The 16065-nt window shown below is 55.2% G+C and overlaps 4 protein-coding genes across 6 annotated transcripts in view; 2 read left to right on the top strand and 2 right to left on the bottom strand.

Annotated features, from left to right (window-relative positions):
* The first annotated feature begins 34 nt into the window (after positions 1-34).
* PARD6A (par-6 family cell polarity regulator alpha) lies at positions 35-2001 on the top strand. Its single transcript, XM_059667747.1, has 3 exons — positions 35-333; positions 708-930; positions 1142-2001. The coding sequence occupies exons 1-3, from the start codon at positions 271-273 to the stop codon at positions 1891-1893; spliced, it is 1038 nt and encodes a 345-aa protein (XP_059523730.1). The 5' UTR covers positions 35-270; the 3' UTR covers positions 1894-2001.
* A 182-nt stretch (positions 2002-2183) lies between these two features.
* On the bottom strand, positions 2184-5891 carry ENKD1 (enkurin domain containing 1). 2 transcript variants are annotated; one of them, XM_059667746.1, is made up of 8 exons: positions 5757-5891; positions 5491-5590; positions 5202-5396; positions 4229-4401; positions 3166-3291; positions 2903-3066; positions 2667-2803; positions 2184-2562 (listed from the first exon to the last, which is right to left on the bottom strand). In XM_059667746.1, exons 2-8 carry the CDS (start codon positions 5573-5575, stop codon positions 2402-2404), a joined length of 1041 nt encoding a protein of 346 aa, XP_059523729.1. In that variant the 5' UTR covers positions 5576-5590; positions 5757-5891; the 3' UTR covers positions 2184-2401. The 2 variants fall into 2 exon arrangements, with proteins under 2 accessions (XP_059523729.1, XP_059523728.1); XM_059667745.1 differs by having other exon boundaries at positions 5491-5782.
* Positions 5892-6016: 125 nt separating this feature from the next.
* C15H16orf86 (chromosome 15 C16orf86 homolog) lies at positions 6017-7772 on the top strand. Its single transcript, XM_059667748.1, has 4 exons — positions 6017-6133; positions 6340-6569; positions 6877-7094; positions 7216-7772. The coding sequence occupies exons 1-4, from the start codon at positions 6029-6031 to the stop codon at positions 7623-7625; spliced, it is 963 nt and encodes a 320-aa protein (XP_059523731.1). The 5' UTR covers positions 6017-6028; the 3' UTR covers positions 7626-7772.
* A 4633-nt stretch (positions 7773-12405) lies between these two features.
* The window catches only part of GFOD2 (Gfo/Idh/MocA-like oxidoreductase domain containing 2), a 42580-nt gene continuing 38920 nt past the window's right edge, over positions 12406-16065 (bottom strand). For both annotated transcript variants that reach the window (XM_059667744.1, XM_059667743.1), the window contains one exon: positions 12406-13979. In XM_059667744.1, the coding sequence (XP_059523727.1) occupies positions 13081-13923 (843 nt within the window). In that variant the 5' untranslated portion in view covers positions 13924-13979 and the 3' untranslated portion in view covers positions 12406-13080. The remainder of the gene's footprint in view (positions 13980-16065) is intronic.

Raw genomic sequence — 16065 nt, 5'->3', positions numbered from 1 at the left:
GGTATCGCTCCCCAGGCTCCGGAACGCGGGACGAACAGTAGCGTCATGACGTAAGAGCACACGAAGACGTCTCTAGCCCCACCACCGTTGCCTAGGAAACGTGGACTCCGCGTTCCACGCTCCGTAGCTGGCCCCTTGACGTCACGGTCTGGATGGGAGGGCGGGGCGAGTGCTACCGCCAGGGGCGGGGCGGCGCGGGCCGGCCGGGCGGCCGGGCTGTGCACCTGCGGGGCCGCCTGGCGCAGGGTCCCGGGCCCGCCCGGCCCCGCCATGGCCAGGCCACAGAGAACCCCGGCGCGCAGTCCGGACAGCATCGTGGAGGTGAAGAGCAAAGTAAGGGCCCCTCCAGTCCTAGCTCCGGCTTCGGCTCTAGGTGCTTCCAATTCCCTCATTCTCCCCTCCCTGGCTCCTTGGTCCCACCACCTTTTTCTCTCCACTGTCCTTCACATCCCATTCTCTGGCTTTTCTCGCTTTCCCGCGCCCATCCTTCTTCCTTTCCCGGCCGGCCTCTGGAGTCCCTCTGTGGCCTGGGTTACCTGGAGGGCGGGGAGAAGACCTTGGACAGCGTCCCTTGCACTGGAGCTGAGGTCTGGGCACAAAGCTGCCCCTGTTGCCGCAGCCCGCTTTCTCACCCCTGCCACCCCTCGACCTGTGGTGAGAAAGGACGCAGGCTCCCTCCTGACCCCTCCTCTCCCCCCTGCCTCTAGTTTGACGCCGAGTTCCGACGCTTCGCGCTGCCCCGCGCTTCTGTGAGCGGCTTCCAGGAGTTCTCGAGGTTACTGCGTGCGGTGCATCAGATCCCGGGGCTGGACGTGCTGCTTGGCTATACAGATGCTCACGGCGACCTATTGCCTCTCACCAACGACGACAGCCTGCACCGGGCCCTGACCAGTGGGCCCCAGCCGCTGCGCCTGCTAGTGCAGAAGCGGGGTGAGGAGAATGGGGTACAGTGGGCAGCCTCTGTGGGGTGGGGTGACAGGGCAGGTCTACAGGGATTAAGTTCATGACCAGGATGTTCAGGCTTCACCCTCAGCAACCCCTGCCCTTGGGCTGACCTCCAGGTGGTAGGAAATAGTTATAGTGTCTGGGCCTGATGGGAAAGGGAGAACAGGGTCTCTGATCTCAGTGTCTCCCTCTCCAGAAGCTGACTCCAGCGTCCTAGCCTTTGCCTCCAACTCTCTGCTGCGGCGTAAGAAGGGGCTCCTACTTCGGCCAGTGGCACCTCTGCGCACCCGGCCACCCCTCCTAATCAGCCTGCCCCAAGATTTCCGCCAGGTTTCTTCTGTCATAGATGTGGACCTACTGCCCGAGACCCACCGGCGTGTGCGGCTGCACAAGCACGGTTCTGACCGCCCACTAGGTTTCTACATCCGAGATGGCATGAGCGTTCGTGTAGCTCCCCAGGGCCTGGAACGTGTCCCAGGCATCTTCATCTCTCGCCTGGTACGAGGGGGCCTGGCTGAGAGTACAGGGCTGCTGGCAGTCAGTGATGAGATCCTCGAAGTCAATGGCATTGAGGTGGCTGGGAAGACCCTGGACCAAGTGACAGATATGATGGTCGCCAACAGCCACAACCTCATCGTCACTGTCAAGCCAGCCAATCAGCGCAATAATGTGGTGCGTGGGGCATCTGGGCGTCTGACAGGGCCTCCCTCTGTTGGGCCTGGGCCTACTGAGCCGGAAAGCGATGATGACAGTAGCGATCTGGTCGTTGAGAACCGCCAGCCTCCCTGTTCCAATGGGCTGTCTCAGGGCTCTCCATGCTGGGACCTGCACCCAGGCCACCTACGTCCAAGTGCCCGCAGCTCTCTGCCATCCCTGGACAATCAGGAGCAAGCCAGCTCTGGCTGGGGGAGTAGCATGCGAGGAGATGGTAGTGGCTTCAGCCTCTGACACACGAGGAAGCAGTCCTTGCCACTCCAGGGGACTCCTCAGTGGGGTTTTAGCTTGTTCATAGGGCCCTCTCAGTATGGGGAACATTAAAGGTTTTCTACAAATGCAGTGACGGTCCTTCTGTGTCCCAGCCCCAGCCTCCTCCCTGATCCCACAGCCTTGCCTTCTGCCCTGGACATGAGGCCGGAGTGATAAGGGCAGCAGAGAAACCTTCCTGCAGTTGAGCAGCAGGAGGGCCACCACGGTTAGAATTTACAGGGTAAGAAAAGCTCTTAAGGAAACCAACCACACTGTGTACAAAAAAATTTAATTTTGACAAAGGGGTAAAGAGGCTGGGCTAGGATGGCCCTTCTGCAGCCACCAGTGGCTAGGAAAAGTGCTCTGGGGATACCCCCCTAGCCCCCCCACACTACTCCTGTCTTTAGACTTGATGATGGGGCCTGACCCTGTCCTTTGCAACCATGCAATGATCCTCAGCTAGGAGCCGTCACTACCCCTGTAAAAGGGCTCAAGCATCCATCTTCACGAAGACCTTGGGGCGGGAAAAGATCTTGATGGCCTCCTCTACCTGTACCAGCTTCCGGTCCAGCTCAGCACGGTGGCCCTGGGCCCTCAGTGAGTCTGCCCCGGCAGGCAGCAGCACCAGCTCACGCAGCAGCTGGCTCTGGCCTACAGGGGGCCCAGAAGCAGTATTAGGCAGGAATGCAAGGTCCTCAGTGCGTTCCTCATCCAGTCCACGTACTCACTCTGGAGCAGAATGCCCACATACTCACTCTGGAGCAGGTTGCTCAGTGTCTCCAGACGCTGGTTCTCAGGCATACGCGTGTGACCAGGGGGCATGGCAGGGTCCGGCTGGCTAAGTTGGCGGGCCTCAGCCTCCCGACGCCACAAATCCCTACGCTCCAACAAGCTGTGGATGCACAGATTCAGGTTGATAATCCCAGGGCAGATGTTGGCTCCCACCTGCCACAGGCATCCCTCACCCTGGGTGTTGGGCAGTGGGACCTACTAATGGGGCACGTGGCCCTTCTGTGTGGCGTTGTAGTGCTCCTGGGCTTGCCGCTGCTGTTCCAGCACCTGTGCCAGGACCTGCAGCGAGCGGGAATGCCGCCTGGGGGCCCTCTTGGCCGTGCGGGCATTGTGGCTAATGAAGTCCACACCTACGCCTGGCTCCTGCAGGACATGGCAAACGTGATGGGCAAACAGCACTGAGTTGTTCCCCTGGAACCCCCAGGATCCCTGTCCCATCTTCTATCCCACACATACTCTTACCTTGGCATTGGGATCTGGTGGGGTTAGCTGGGGACTGGGGACACGGGGTGGTGGGAGCCCAGGACCACAGCGAGAGTGAGCCCGCAGGAAGTGCGCAGTCTCTGTCCCAGAGGCAGGGCCAGGCTCCTGGAGGGCAGGGCATAGAAAAGGGATCAGTCAGGCTGTGGTCAAGGTCTCAAAACCGAGCCTCTATGCCAGGCCCTCTGGGCCTCCTCCCTCTTAAAAAAGCACTTCTCATCAGCCTTTAAACATGTGTGTCTCTCACATCCTTAACAACAAACCACCCCTCCTACCTCAGTTCTGGCTCCAGCTACCATTCTTTTCTCTCCTTCCTAGCCAAGCTTCCTGGATATGTCCCCACCAAGGTCATTGGCAGCTGACTTCCAAGCCCGCAAATGCAGGGTCATTTCCCTGGTCTCATCGTCCTCAGCCTGGTCCTCAATAACTCCTAGGTCTCACTCCTGAGATCCAGACCTGATTCTCCATCTGCTGCTTCCTGGACACACTCCCACCCCCTGGGAGTTTCACAAATGCTCCAGCTTCAACACATCCCCAGATAACCTTATTGTCTTTTCTCTCAATCCTGATCTTCCCCTTGATAGAGAAATGGTGCCACCATCTACTCAAGACAGAATCCCACCATCCTACCCCTGTCCCTGACCTTCCCACTGCCCGTAGAAATAAAGGTTGAAAAGTGGGTTATGGGGCTCTTCATATGGGCCCAGCTGATTTCTTAGCCTACCCTCATGCTCTTATCCCCGCACAGTAAAGTGTACACAGCATCCCCATGCCCACACTCCCTCTAATCTCACGACTTCTACCTGTGAGTTTTCACCTATAAAGAATGTTCTCTTCCATTCGCCCCTTGCCTAATTCCTACTTGCCCCTCAGGAACACCCAGCCATCACCACTTCTGAGAATCCCCTGCAACAGAACCAGCTATTTCTTAGTCTCCTGTTACCTTAGTCCTGGGATTTTCCTCCCTCCCCATAACTCAGATCAGGGTATAAGTGACTCCTGGCAAATAAGCTGGACAATGCTTCTGGCTCCCTGGGGCAGTTACCTGCAGCTGGGCCTTGACTCGGGACTCAACTTTCTCATACTTGGGCGAGCGCCACAGAGCCTTCAGGGGCCTGGGCTGGCCCTGCTCCCGGCTGCGCTCCTGCTCACGGAAGCGCCTCTGGATCTCCTTGATCCTCCTCAGATTCTCCTTCTCATGGTCTTTAGGGTCCTTCCCTGGGAAAAAGATGTTACCAGGCTCTGCCCTGCATGTAGCCCATGAAATCCAACTCACACCAGTTCACACACAGGTCTGACCGCTCTAAGTTAGACCCTATGCAGGTACTCCATCCCCCTCACCATCTGATTTCCTTCCTGACATGGTCATTTATCTTCTATCCCTGATTATTTTCTACATTTTTAGTGTGAAGTATACCGTTAATCATCTTATATATAACATTTGTCTTACTTGCCTATTGTCTCCCACTTTGACTCAATAATGGCCCATGCTTGTCTTCAACCTGTTTCATAGCACCTCCTGGGCCTGGCAAGCAGTGGGCACTGAGCAGCAAACAGCTAGCTGCTATGTGAATTCCTGCCGCTGAACTACCTCATCCAGCCCTCTTCGTGAGAAGGAGAAGGTAGTGCATGTCTCCCTCCTTTTACAGTCGGGGAAAGGGACACTCGGAGAGGCAAAGCCTGAACCCAGGTCAGGGCAGGAGAAGCACCGGTTTTTTTTTTTTTTTTTTTTAAATATATTTTTTTTATTGATTTTTTACAGAGAGGAAGGGAGAGAGATAGAGAGTTAGAAACATCGATGAGCGAGAAACATCGATCAGCTGCCTCCTGCATATCCCCTACTGGGGATATGCCCGCAACCCAGGTACATGCCCTTGACCGGAATCGAACCTGGGACCCTTCAGTCCGCAGGCCGACGCTCTATCCACTGAGCCAAACCGGCTTCAGCGAAGCACCGGTTTTTGACCTCAGGTTTTGCTCTCAGATTTGCCTCGCTGCCCGTTCTGCCCAGAACTTACTCTTGGGACAGGCCCGTGGGCCTAGGGAAATGCCCCCGAGCTGCAGCAGCATGCCCCCCACGCCGCATCGGCCGCGCTCCAGGATCGCTCTGCCCTCAGGACGGATGCGGGGGCCGCGGGGCGGGGTGGCGTCCGGGTCCGGGTCCGAGGTCAACAGGTCCAACTTCAGCGCGTTTCCCTCAAGGCGCCCTTGGGCTGAGGGGTCCGACAGCGGAGTGCGGGGTTCAGTGGTGGAGCCGGACCCCGGCCTAGCTCGGGCCTTCCTGGGCCGCCACACCCCCCAACTCACCGGAGGCGGGGCGCCGGTAGTAGTCCGGACAGAGCGTGGGGTCTGGGGGGATGGGCCCCGAAATGCGGGACGGGCCCTCGCACATGCCGCCGTCGTAGCCCTGTAACGGTGCACCGAGGCCTGCCTGGGGTTCCGACCTCCGTCCTCAGCCCGGGCCATTCCCTGGACGGGACCCCGGCCCGGCCTGCACCAGCCGCCTGCGCTCCTCGCCCACTTCCCTCATTCGTTCGCGCCCCTCCCCCTCGACACCCAGGCAGGGGGCTCACCGGAGCAGTTTTTTGCAGCCCGCCGCTGAAACCCGACGGGTTTGCTGTTGCTAAGCAACACTAGTTTCCGCCTCTGGGGTCAGAGGCCAATGCCCCTGGCGCAAAGTCTTCTGGGGTTTGTAGTTCCAGTTCAGGGTAGAGCTGATCGATCGCCAGTCCCTTTTCCCACCCCGGCCCTCGCCTCCGAGCCAGTCTTCCGAGTACAGCAGTGAAAAGGGCCCGTCTTCGCCTTCACTCCCAACTCCCAGCAGATGTGCTGACTCCGCGCAGCTATGGCCTCAGCAGGGACCGAGAGGCGACCAGGAGCCCAAGAGGGGACGGCGGAAGGGCCTGCACAGCTCTCGGAGGCACCCCGTGACCACGTCCAGAGCTCTGAGGTGAACATCGGGGCTGTCTAGCCTTTACTGTTGGCCTCGGCGCTCTCTAGGAGGCCAAACTCTGTACGTTGACCCCCTAACTGGCAGGACAGGCTTCACAGACAGACAGGGGCAGGGGCTGGCGCCCTTCATCCGCATTTGGTGTCTAATGACTGATCCCTGTATCCTTTGGCTATGGTGACCAGTTACCCCTGTGTCACCTCTAGTGTCCAGTAATGGGAAACCAGGGCCTGGTGTCAGCCCATGAGGCCTGTGGGACCCAGGGTGAAGACAGGCGTCCAACAGGACCAGTCTCAGAGCCGGAGCTCCAGGAGGAACGACTCAAGCTGGAGGAAGAGCGGCTCAAGCCAGAGGTGGAGGCACTGGCGGAGAGAGGCCCCAGGCCTATGGCCTCTGTTGTGAGGTCCAGTCATGGTCCCAAGAGGAAGCCAGTCAAGTGAGGGGCCTTTCAGAGGGAAGGAACAATAGGGTTGGTGGGGTGGGGGGTATCACACCCCAGTAGGATTCCAAATTCCTGCACTCCTGCAGGGCAGGGTGCATCCTTCTCCCCTGCCACCACCATCACTCCTCACCCCTTCTGTCCCTAAGAGAGGGAGCCTCAAGGCCTTGTTCAGGACTGAACTCACATGAGCTCTCAGCCCTTATCCAGTTCGGGGCCTCACTGACCAGGAAAGGGACAAGAATCTGGGCCTGAGGTGGTAGGCATGCAGGGCTATTCCCTCCTGAAGCCTCCTGTCCCCCAGCCTCCCCGGGCCTAGTCACCAAGCCCATCCTAGGGCTGAAGCTGAGCTGCCCCAGGGACTGCCGCTGCAGAGAGAGGACCTGGAAGGTAGCCAGAGCGAGCCTTCGCCATCTACCAAACAGCACAAAAAAGCCAAGAAACGCAAGAGTCTGGGCGCCCCAGTACTCCCAGCTGTGGCCAGCACAGCGTCTGCACCCTCAGAGACCTTGGGGCTAGAGCGTGAGTGGCAGTCCCTGACCCTCCTCTCCGTCCGCCCCCCACCCCCACCTCCCTGCCTGCTGGCCTCCTGACATGGCACAGTATGGTGCTCCAGCCCCTGCTCTGCCCCGGGTCCTTGCAGGAAAGGCCCAACGCTTACGGCCCCTGTACCAGTACATCAACTATTGCAACCCTGAGCTGAACGAGGCAGGGGAAGCGGAGAGGGAGGCTGAGGCCGAGGTGGAACCTGAGTCGGACCCAACCCTGGTCCCCAAGGAGGCATGTGTGGAACAACTGCCAGCCTTGCTGCCAGTGGCAGGTGAGCTGGGCTCAGGCCGCACTTTGCCCTGCCCCAGTATGTTCGTGCCTCCCACCCATGCTCTGGTTCCCCTTGGAGAGGAGGCTGGAGAGGAGCCTGGGGGTTTGCCCAGCTTGGGAGTCAGTGGCCTCCTCAAGACCGAGATGGATAAGTCAACTCAGGTGGACATCAGCAAGATGCTAAGTGTCTGCGCTGCCCCACTTGTACCCCCACTGTCTCCTCAGTACAAGTGACTGTCCCATCCCAGGGGTTGCTCCTCTGTTCCCAAGCCAGGACCAGAGCACAGCCTGTGGGCTTCAGCCTTCAGGTGAAAGGGGGAATTCTGCCCTGCCCCAACTTGGGACCTTGAACTTGCTGAAAATAAATGTTTTTCCTTTTTCTCAGACTTTGACTTCCCAAATAAGATACCTGAAGTGGGAGAGCCTGGGAAGGGTGGAGGATTCCCCAGGGCAGGGTTTGAAGCCTGACTGGTCATCTGGATCGTCCAGGAGTTTGACAAAAGTATAGATTCGTGGGCACTACCTCAGATCTAACTGAATCAATCTGCAGGGGTGGGACCTGGTTCTGTGCGTTTAAAGCAGCGGTTCTCAGCCTGTGGGTCGCGAACAATGAAAATACACCCTGCATATCAGATATTTACATTACGATTCATAACAGTAGAAAAATTACAGTTATGAAGTAGCAACTAAAATAACTTTATGGTTGGGGGTCACCACAACATGAGGAACTGTATTAAAGGGTTGTGGCATTAGGAAGGTTGAGAACCACTGATTTAAAGGCTCCTCAAATAAACCTGAGGATCAGACAGGATATAGTGAGGATGGGGAGGGATGTGATGAGGAACAGGGGGCAGAGAGAGGAAAGGGACTGTCAGGTCACGGAAGCAGGTGCGTGGCCTTGCTCCCTGTCTCCCAGGAAGGGGCTTGCATTTAGTCTGACCTCGAGGGGACCAACACTTGGGATACTCCCTCTGAAGTGGCAGTTGTTTGCCTGCCCCAAGACTGGCAGCTTTGGGAGGCTCTGTTGTTAAACCACAGCTGGACCAGACTTTGCCCCCATAATGGCCCCTAGTGACAGAGGATCAGGGCCTTTTTACTGGCAGGCAGGGGTGGTGGTGGAGGTGAATGGTCTCCCTGGAGTCTGACAGTCAAGCCACCAGATGACCACTGCCTCTCACCCGTAAGACTCTCTGGGAAGAGGCGGCCAGTGCTGGCCATTTTGAAAACCCTCATATCCAACTGTTTCCTGGTCCTCCTGCATGTCCCTCTGACACCATAAACACAGGGAATTTCAAATGAATAACTTCTCCTCCCTACAACCTGCTTTTCCTCCTGTATCTCATCTGCACAATGTTCAAGCCCAAATCCTTCACCCCTTCACTTGGCTAGTTCACATGGACCTTTGAGAAACTCAGGGCACCTTGTTACCTGGCAAGCCAGCGTTGCCCTGCATTGTAGCACCCACATACCACTGCCCTGTGTTTATTAACCGTCTCAGGACTAGACTGTGAACTCCCCAAAGGCCTTTGTCATTGCGTCACAACTACCTAGCAGAGGACCCCCATAAAAGGTATCAAGAAGCCCGGCCGGCATGGCTCAGTGGTTGAGCCTCAACCTATGAACCAGGAGGTTGCTGTTTGATTCCCGGTCTGGGCACATGCCCAGATTGTGGGCTCAATCCCCAGTGTGGGGCATGCAGGAGGCAGCCAATCAATGATTCTCGTCATCGATGTTTCCAACTCTCCCTCTCCCTTTCTCTCTGAAATAAAAAAAAGTGTGTATATATACACACACATATATTATACACATATACTAGAGGCTCAATGCACGAAATTTGTGTGAGTAGGCCTTCCTTCCCCAGATGCCGGCAATGGCTTCCCTCTGGCACCTAGGACCCGGGCTTCCCTTGCAGCCCCAGCTTCGTGCGGAAGGTCGTCCAGAAGGACGTCTGGTCTAATTAGCATATTACACTTTTATTATTATTGATATACATATACATACATACATATGTTTAAAAGATACCTATGCTTTTCCTGGGATAATGATCTGACTACCCAGGAAATACTGTCCACAGGGACCATGCAGAATGAATACTTCCCATAGGGATGAACAGAGGTTCTCAGAGGTAGAGGGCCCCTCAAGGTAACTGAGCTTGACCCCCTCATGTTATGGTTGAAGCCTGGAGAGAAATGGCCTCTTATGAGACCACATCCTGGGCCTCAAGGAAGCTCCACCCTTTCCTGAGCCCTGCAGGTCTGAGTACCCTGGGGCTCTCTGGCTAAGGCCTGACACAGGAAGGCCAAGCATCTGCTTTCCCTGTGTGGTCTCCAGGGCTGGAGGTATGGACCAACACTGATAAGGAAGCTCTGTTCCTTTCTTCCAGCAGGTGAGGTAGGAAATACTCAGTAACCATAGAAGTTACCTGACAGGTGTGTCTGGGCACAGAAAGGAACAAGTCACCACTCCTCCTAGAAGCTCACTCTAAGGGAGAAATGCAGAAGCAGCACGATGCAAGCAGACACACGCTATGGAAGAGCTGAGGACAGACTGCGGGACCACAGGCGGTGGGGGTGACGGTCACTATGCCTAGGAAACAGTGAAGAGGCAGCCCTCCAGCCGATTCCTGGAGAGTTGGGTGGCCTTCCAGGCAGAGGCTATGCCAGGGATGAAGCCTTGCTAGTATGGAAGATGCCAGCTGCACGCAGGAGGGCCACTTGGCACGGCTGAAGCAGAGCCTGGCCATCAGGGGGCCAGGGTAGGTGAGTCTGAGAGTGATGAAGGGTGTAGGCAAGGAAGGCTCTGGGCCCGGCATTTTGGAGAGGTTCTTAGGGCAGCTGAGTGAAGGACAGAGTGAGAAAGGGAGAGGCGGGACACTGGGTGGGAGCTGTTGTCACTGTCCGGGTCTGAGGCCTCGTTTTGGCTGGGGGTTGGAAAATAAGCAACAGGTATTTTGGAAGTTCGCGTCTGGTTGCTGGAAGAGGGAGGAAAAAGTTGACTGCACTTTCAATGGCTTGGAAAAACTATTTACTTTGACTCAAAAGAAGATCCTGAGTTTGGGACACAGGTTCTGGGAGGTGATGCTGCCTCCCTCCAGGAGGGGGCGGTGCAGGACAAGCCTGGAACCTGCTGCAGGCTGTTACCCCCGGGGACCAAAACACTGCTGGCTTCCTTGACCACAGGCATCTAGCTACCTCAAGGTTCATATCCTCCCTGGGGCCAACCCAAGAGATAGGACAGTTAAAGAAGTTTAAGGGGTGGCCCTGGACTCTGGGAGTGCCAACAAAGGATCTGAGATCTTTCTCAAAGCAGCTCTGCACTCAGCCCACTGCCGTCTGCCCCGGGACTTCTGGGACTACATCTTTGTAAACAAGGGGTTTGCTGCTGAGCCCTATAAAACCTAAGTAGTGCCACTGAGTCAGCAATGTGAGCCTTTCTTAAGTAGGAGCATCTGAGTTGGGCAGAATAGATGCATGTGTGTTCTCGGTCAATTCCCAAATTTAGGATGGATCTCAACATGCTAGTAACGCAGAGGGACTGATCTGGAGCCGAGCTGGTGGTCCCTGGGAGGAAGGGGGGTGGGGGCAGCCTCTTTCAGCTCTACTAGCGTCCTGCCTGGTGGGGCTCTCTCTGCAGTCCACCTCCTCGTTCAGGCCAGGCTGAGATTCTTGCTGCAGGGAGGGGGCAGTAATCTGGATGGGGATCTAAGAGAGGAGGGGCCAACCCACAAAATATATGATGTTAAAGGGCACTGGGAGTCTGAGGAGCCACTAGTGCTGGGAAAGCAGTTCAGGGTCAGGCTGCAGTCAAATGACCCTGACCAGGCTCCTGACTACGTCACTTATAACTTACAGGAGGCAAGTAACTTTGCTCCTCTCTGCCTCAGTTTTCTGATCTGAATATGACAATATTAATATTAGCACCTTAGAGTGATTTGGATATTAAATAAAATAGTATGCATAAAACGTCTACCCTAGGGGGCCCAGCATGCAAAAAACATCTTCCAGTCCTGGCCAGTGTTGCCAAGTGGTTAGAGCGCAGCCCTTTGCATCGAAGGGTCACAGGTTTGATCCCTGGCCACCAACTGATGTGTCTCTCTCATATCAATGGTTCTCTCTCCCTCCCTCCCATTCCCTCCCACTCTTCTACTCTCTGATAAGCAATGGAAAAACTATCCTTGGGTGAGGACTAACAAAAACAAACAAAAGCATACTCCAACACTAGCCACTGTGATTTCAACTCACAAAGACAAGATATAAAACCAGGGCAATATAGGAAACAGGCCAGATGACTTTTATAAGGGGTGCCACGAGGAAGATGGAGCCCACCCTGTCTTCCTCTTTCTGGCAAGGAGCCCAGGGCAGGGCAGGGAGGGTTAGAAAAGGGAAAAGTCTGATCCAGGTACAATCCTGGCAGGCTGGCAGTGGACACAAAGCACATGTCCCTCCCCGCACCCTCACCGTGGACTGACATGGCTAAAAGGCCGTCCCTGTGCAGAAGTTAATAAATGCATGTTTGGTGCCTGGCGGGCTGGCCAGCCAGTGTTTGGCCATACCCACTTCAAGGGGAAGCGTGTGGGGCCTCCTCCTCAAGTTCATCCCATCCAGCCGCTCGGGACCATTCCTCCCCTCCCCTCCCCCAGGGCTCCCCTGGAGCCAACTTCATGGTCTTAAGAACAGAACCGCTCCGGACCTGCAGCCCAGGAAGGCCCCACACTCCCCAGGATCTCCCTGGACCAGCAGGCCTGACAGCTCCCCATCAGGAAGGCTTGAGTCCCGTTTTCCGAGCAAAGACTTTGCTCTGGAGGCTCCTGGGATGTGGGGACGAGGGAAGAAGCTGGGAGGTGAGGGCAGGTGGTGGCAGGAGCCTGTGTGGCCCACCAGACAGCGATGGATCTGAGGTCAGGGCTGCTGTGGAGACATCAGAAACGATGAAAATAGAAACAATCTACAGCAATAAACAGGCCTTTCATTACTAAAGAAACCTAACCTACCAAACAGCCAACAACCATGTGCCGTAGTGTCAGAGTTTGATTTATTAACATTTATCAGATGTTCCAGAGTTCTCCCTCGTCTTCTCCCTGCCAAACCAAGGGCCCTCTGCTCTAGTCAACAGCCCCTGAGAGCTCTCCTAATGAATAACCCCTCCACCCACCAGGGAAGGGGCAGTCTGAAATCTGGAAGGGCCTAGTCATGTGGGAGAAAGGGCGGTGCGGATCCCTGAGGGATGCCTTGCTGTCCTCACCATTCCTGAGATGCCTCAAGCCCAAGAAGGGCATGGAAACGAGGCTTTTTGTCATTTTCCTCAGGACGGAGGAATCAGCCAAACTGGCTCCTGGCTAGGCCTTCACATCCAGTTAGGACCACAGATATGCTGAAGAAGCCCCCAAGTCAAGCTTGTGCTCGCCTTGCTCACCAGCACTAACTACACAGAGACCTGGCAGCAGCTCCGCCCCTCGCACACGGTGCGAGCCCACAGGCCATGCAACAGGAGCATCACCGCCCTGCAGCTCTGGGGAGTGAGCACGTGCTGGAGGGGCGTTCTACTGGGGCCACCTTGGGCTCCCCCTGGGCCCTACCCATGTTGACTTGTTACATGAATGACACCGTCTATGCTATAGCCAAGCCCTGCCATCCTGCTCCTGGTCCCTCCCTGGCGCCTGGGCCCCACGGCAGGGAGCCCATGTACAGGCTCACAGGTTATTCCGCTGGAGCGCCTCACACAGGTTCTGGTTGGCATCGGGTTCCTCCGTCAGCACCTCCACAGCCTCCCATTCCCCGGTTCGGCTGGACCTTTTGATGGCGTCCACCACACTCTGCATGTACAACCCATCCTCAAACGAGGCGGCCATGGAGACAGGGGTGTGGTCCCAGGTGCGGCGGTCCCCCTGCCCCTGGAAGGACTCCCGCAGGGCCTGCACCATGTAGACCATGCCCTTCAGGTAGAGCAGCGGGACATCCTGGGGCCCCTGCTCGGGCAGCCCTGCGCCCACAGCCAGCGAGTCCCTCAGCAGCAGCTCCTCCTGTGTGGCAGAGTTCTTCTGCCCATAGAGGTCAGCTCCCCGGGCAACAAGGCGTCCTGCAGAGCCCACCACCATGACCTCATGCACAAAGGCACCCGGCATGTTGAAGTTGAGTGTTACTGTGCTGCACACCCCCCCGCCCATGAGCATCTGGAAGAAACAGAAGTCATCGCTGGTGACATGCCGGATGCCACGAATGGCCGCGTTCTGCCTCACAAAGGTCTTGAGGAGCCCGTGGACCTTCTCCGCTCTTTGGCCAGTCAGGTGGGTCAGCAGGTCCACAATGTAGGTGCCCATGGTGTGCAGGCCTCCTCCGCCCATGAGCTCGTCGCAGATCCAGCCGTAGTTGGGACTGAGCAGGCTGCCTGAGTAGACGCGGGCATCGCAGATCATCACTGCGCCCACATAGTGCTCGGCAATCAGCTGCTTCATGCGCACGAAGGCAGGCAGGAAGCGCAGCACGTTCCCCACCAGGCTCATCAGCTGCGGGTAGTAGCGAGAGGCTGTCACCATCCGGAAGGCATCCACCGAGGTTGCTGCCTTCTCACAAACCACATTCTTCCCAATACCTGGGAATAAAACACAACAGGAAATCTCAAAGTTCCAAGGGGTTTACAATGGGGGGAAGGAGAGGGGAATGTATTTCTCGAACATCAGATGGACTCAGGAAAGCCTCTTATGAGACCAGATGGCCTCGGACAAGAGGAAACACGACTTCAGCTTGGATGAAAATGGTACCCAGCGTCTGGGACTGGAGAAAGTGTTATGAGCTGGAGAAAGAGGAGTAAGTTCTTAAGGAAAAATGAAAGGAGTAGAGACACAAGGCACAAACCAGGAGGGGGAAGCAGAGGTGGTGCGATGGTAATTTTATGTGTCAACTTGGCGAGGCTATGGTGCCCATCAAATACCTCTGGACATTGCTGGGAAGGTATGTGATTGACATTTAAGCCAGTAGACTTTGAATAGAGTAGATTACCCTCCATAATGTAGGTGGGCCTCACCCAATCAGTTGAAGAGCTTAAGAAAAAAGACTGAGGTTTCCTGAAGTGGAAGAAATTCTGCTTCCAGACTCAAGTCTGCAACGTCAACTTTTGCTGGGATTTCCATATTGTTGTCCTGCCCTGTGGATTTCAGATTTGTCAGCTCCTACAATCACATGAGCCAATTCCTTAAACTAAATCTCTATCCACACCCTTCCCCCCAATATATCTTACTGGTTCTGTTTCTCTGGAGAACATTGCCTCATATAAGTGGGCTGGAGAGGTAGACATGCTTCTTGGACATGCTCATGTACTTTTTAAAAAAATATATACTTTTATTGATTTCAGAGAGGAAGGGAGATGGGAGAGAGGTAGAAATATCAATGACGAGAGAGAATCACTGATCAGCTGCCTCCTGGGCAATCTGGGCATGTGCCCTTGACTGGAATCGAACCCGGGACCCTTCAGTCTGCAGGCCGAAACTCTATCCACTGAGCCAACTGGCCAGGACATGCTTATGTACTTTTAAAAATATATATATTTTATTGATTTTCTACAGAGAGGAAGAGAGAGGGATAGAGAGTTAGAAACATTGATGAGAGAGAAACATCCATCAGCTGCCTCCTGCATGCCTCCTGCTGGGGATATGCTCGCAACCCAGGTACATGCCCTTGACTGGAATCGAACCCGGGACCCTCCAGTCTGCAGGCCGAAACTCTATCCACTGAGCAACAGGCCAGGGCATGCTCATGTACTTTTATGCATTTATTACATCACCAGCTTTGGGCAAGAGAATCTATATTTTAGGGGATGGGCTTTGCACTGTCAGGTGTAACTGCAGAAAGGGCTCTAAGATTCCCTGCAGACTGTTCTTTGGAAACACTGGTTCAGTAAGTTAGTATAGTCAAAGGCCAGAAAACGCTTGGCTCCAATAGGTGGGGAAAGGGAGTGAAAACATCTGCTCTGCCCTCATGCCCATTCTGAGTCCACTGAAGCTGGAAGGCACGCCGAGAGGAAAACAAAGCTAGACGAAACCCAAGGAGAGCCTGAGACCGAGCAGCTTACTTCCATGTGAGGAAACAGAGAAGACCAGCATTCCTCCGTGTGTTTTTTTTCCCCTCCGTGTTTTAAAATGCAAGTTCATGAGGGTATGAGCAGCCGTAAGACACCAACACCTGGGGTACACCTGTGAGCTAGGGGTGGTTCAATTAAAAAGTAGTCCTATGCTATTACCCTTCAATAAAGAACTTACAAAGCCCAAGAAGTGGTATGGACTAGACCAGTGATGGTGAACCTATGACACGCGTGTCAGAGGTGACGCGCGAACTCATTTTTTTGGTTGATTTTTCTTTGTTAAATGGCATTTAAATATATAAAATAAATATCAAAAATATAAATCTTTGTTTTACTATGGTTGCAAATATCAAAAAATTTCTATATGTGACACGGCATCAAAGTTAAGTTAGAGTTTTTCAAAATGCTGACACGCAGAGCTCAAAAGGTTCGCCATCACTGGGCTAGACGCACACACAGGTGCAGATGGCAGGATCAGGGAAGGCTTCACAGCGGAGTGAGGTTCCAGGGAGTATAAAGGGGAAGAGGCATCCAAACAGAGGAAACTGCATGTGCAAAGGCACTGAGGTAAGGAAGGGCCAAGAGTTAAGATTCCTATAGG

The sequence above is a fragment of the Myotis daubentonii genome, chromosome 15, assembly GCF_963259705.1.
Source record: "Myotis daubentonii chromosome 15, mMyoDau2.1, whole genome shotgun sequence".
NCBI classification, from domain to species: Eukaryota; Metazoa; Chordata; class Mammalia; order Chiroptera; family Vespertilionidae; genus Myotis; species Myotis daubentonii.
The sequence above is the reverse complement of the archived record's forward strand: the minus strand, read 5'-3'. Positions and strand labels throughout refer to the sequence as shown.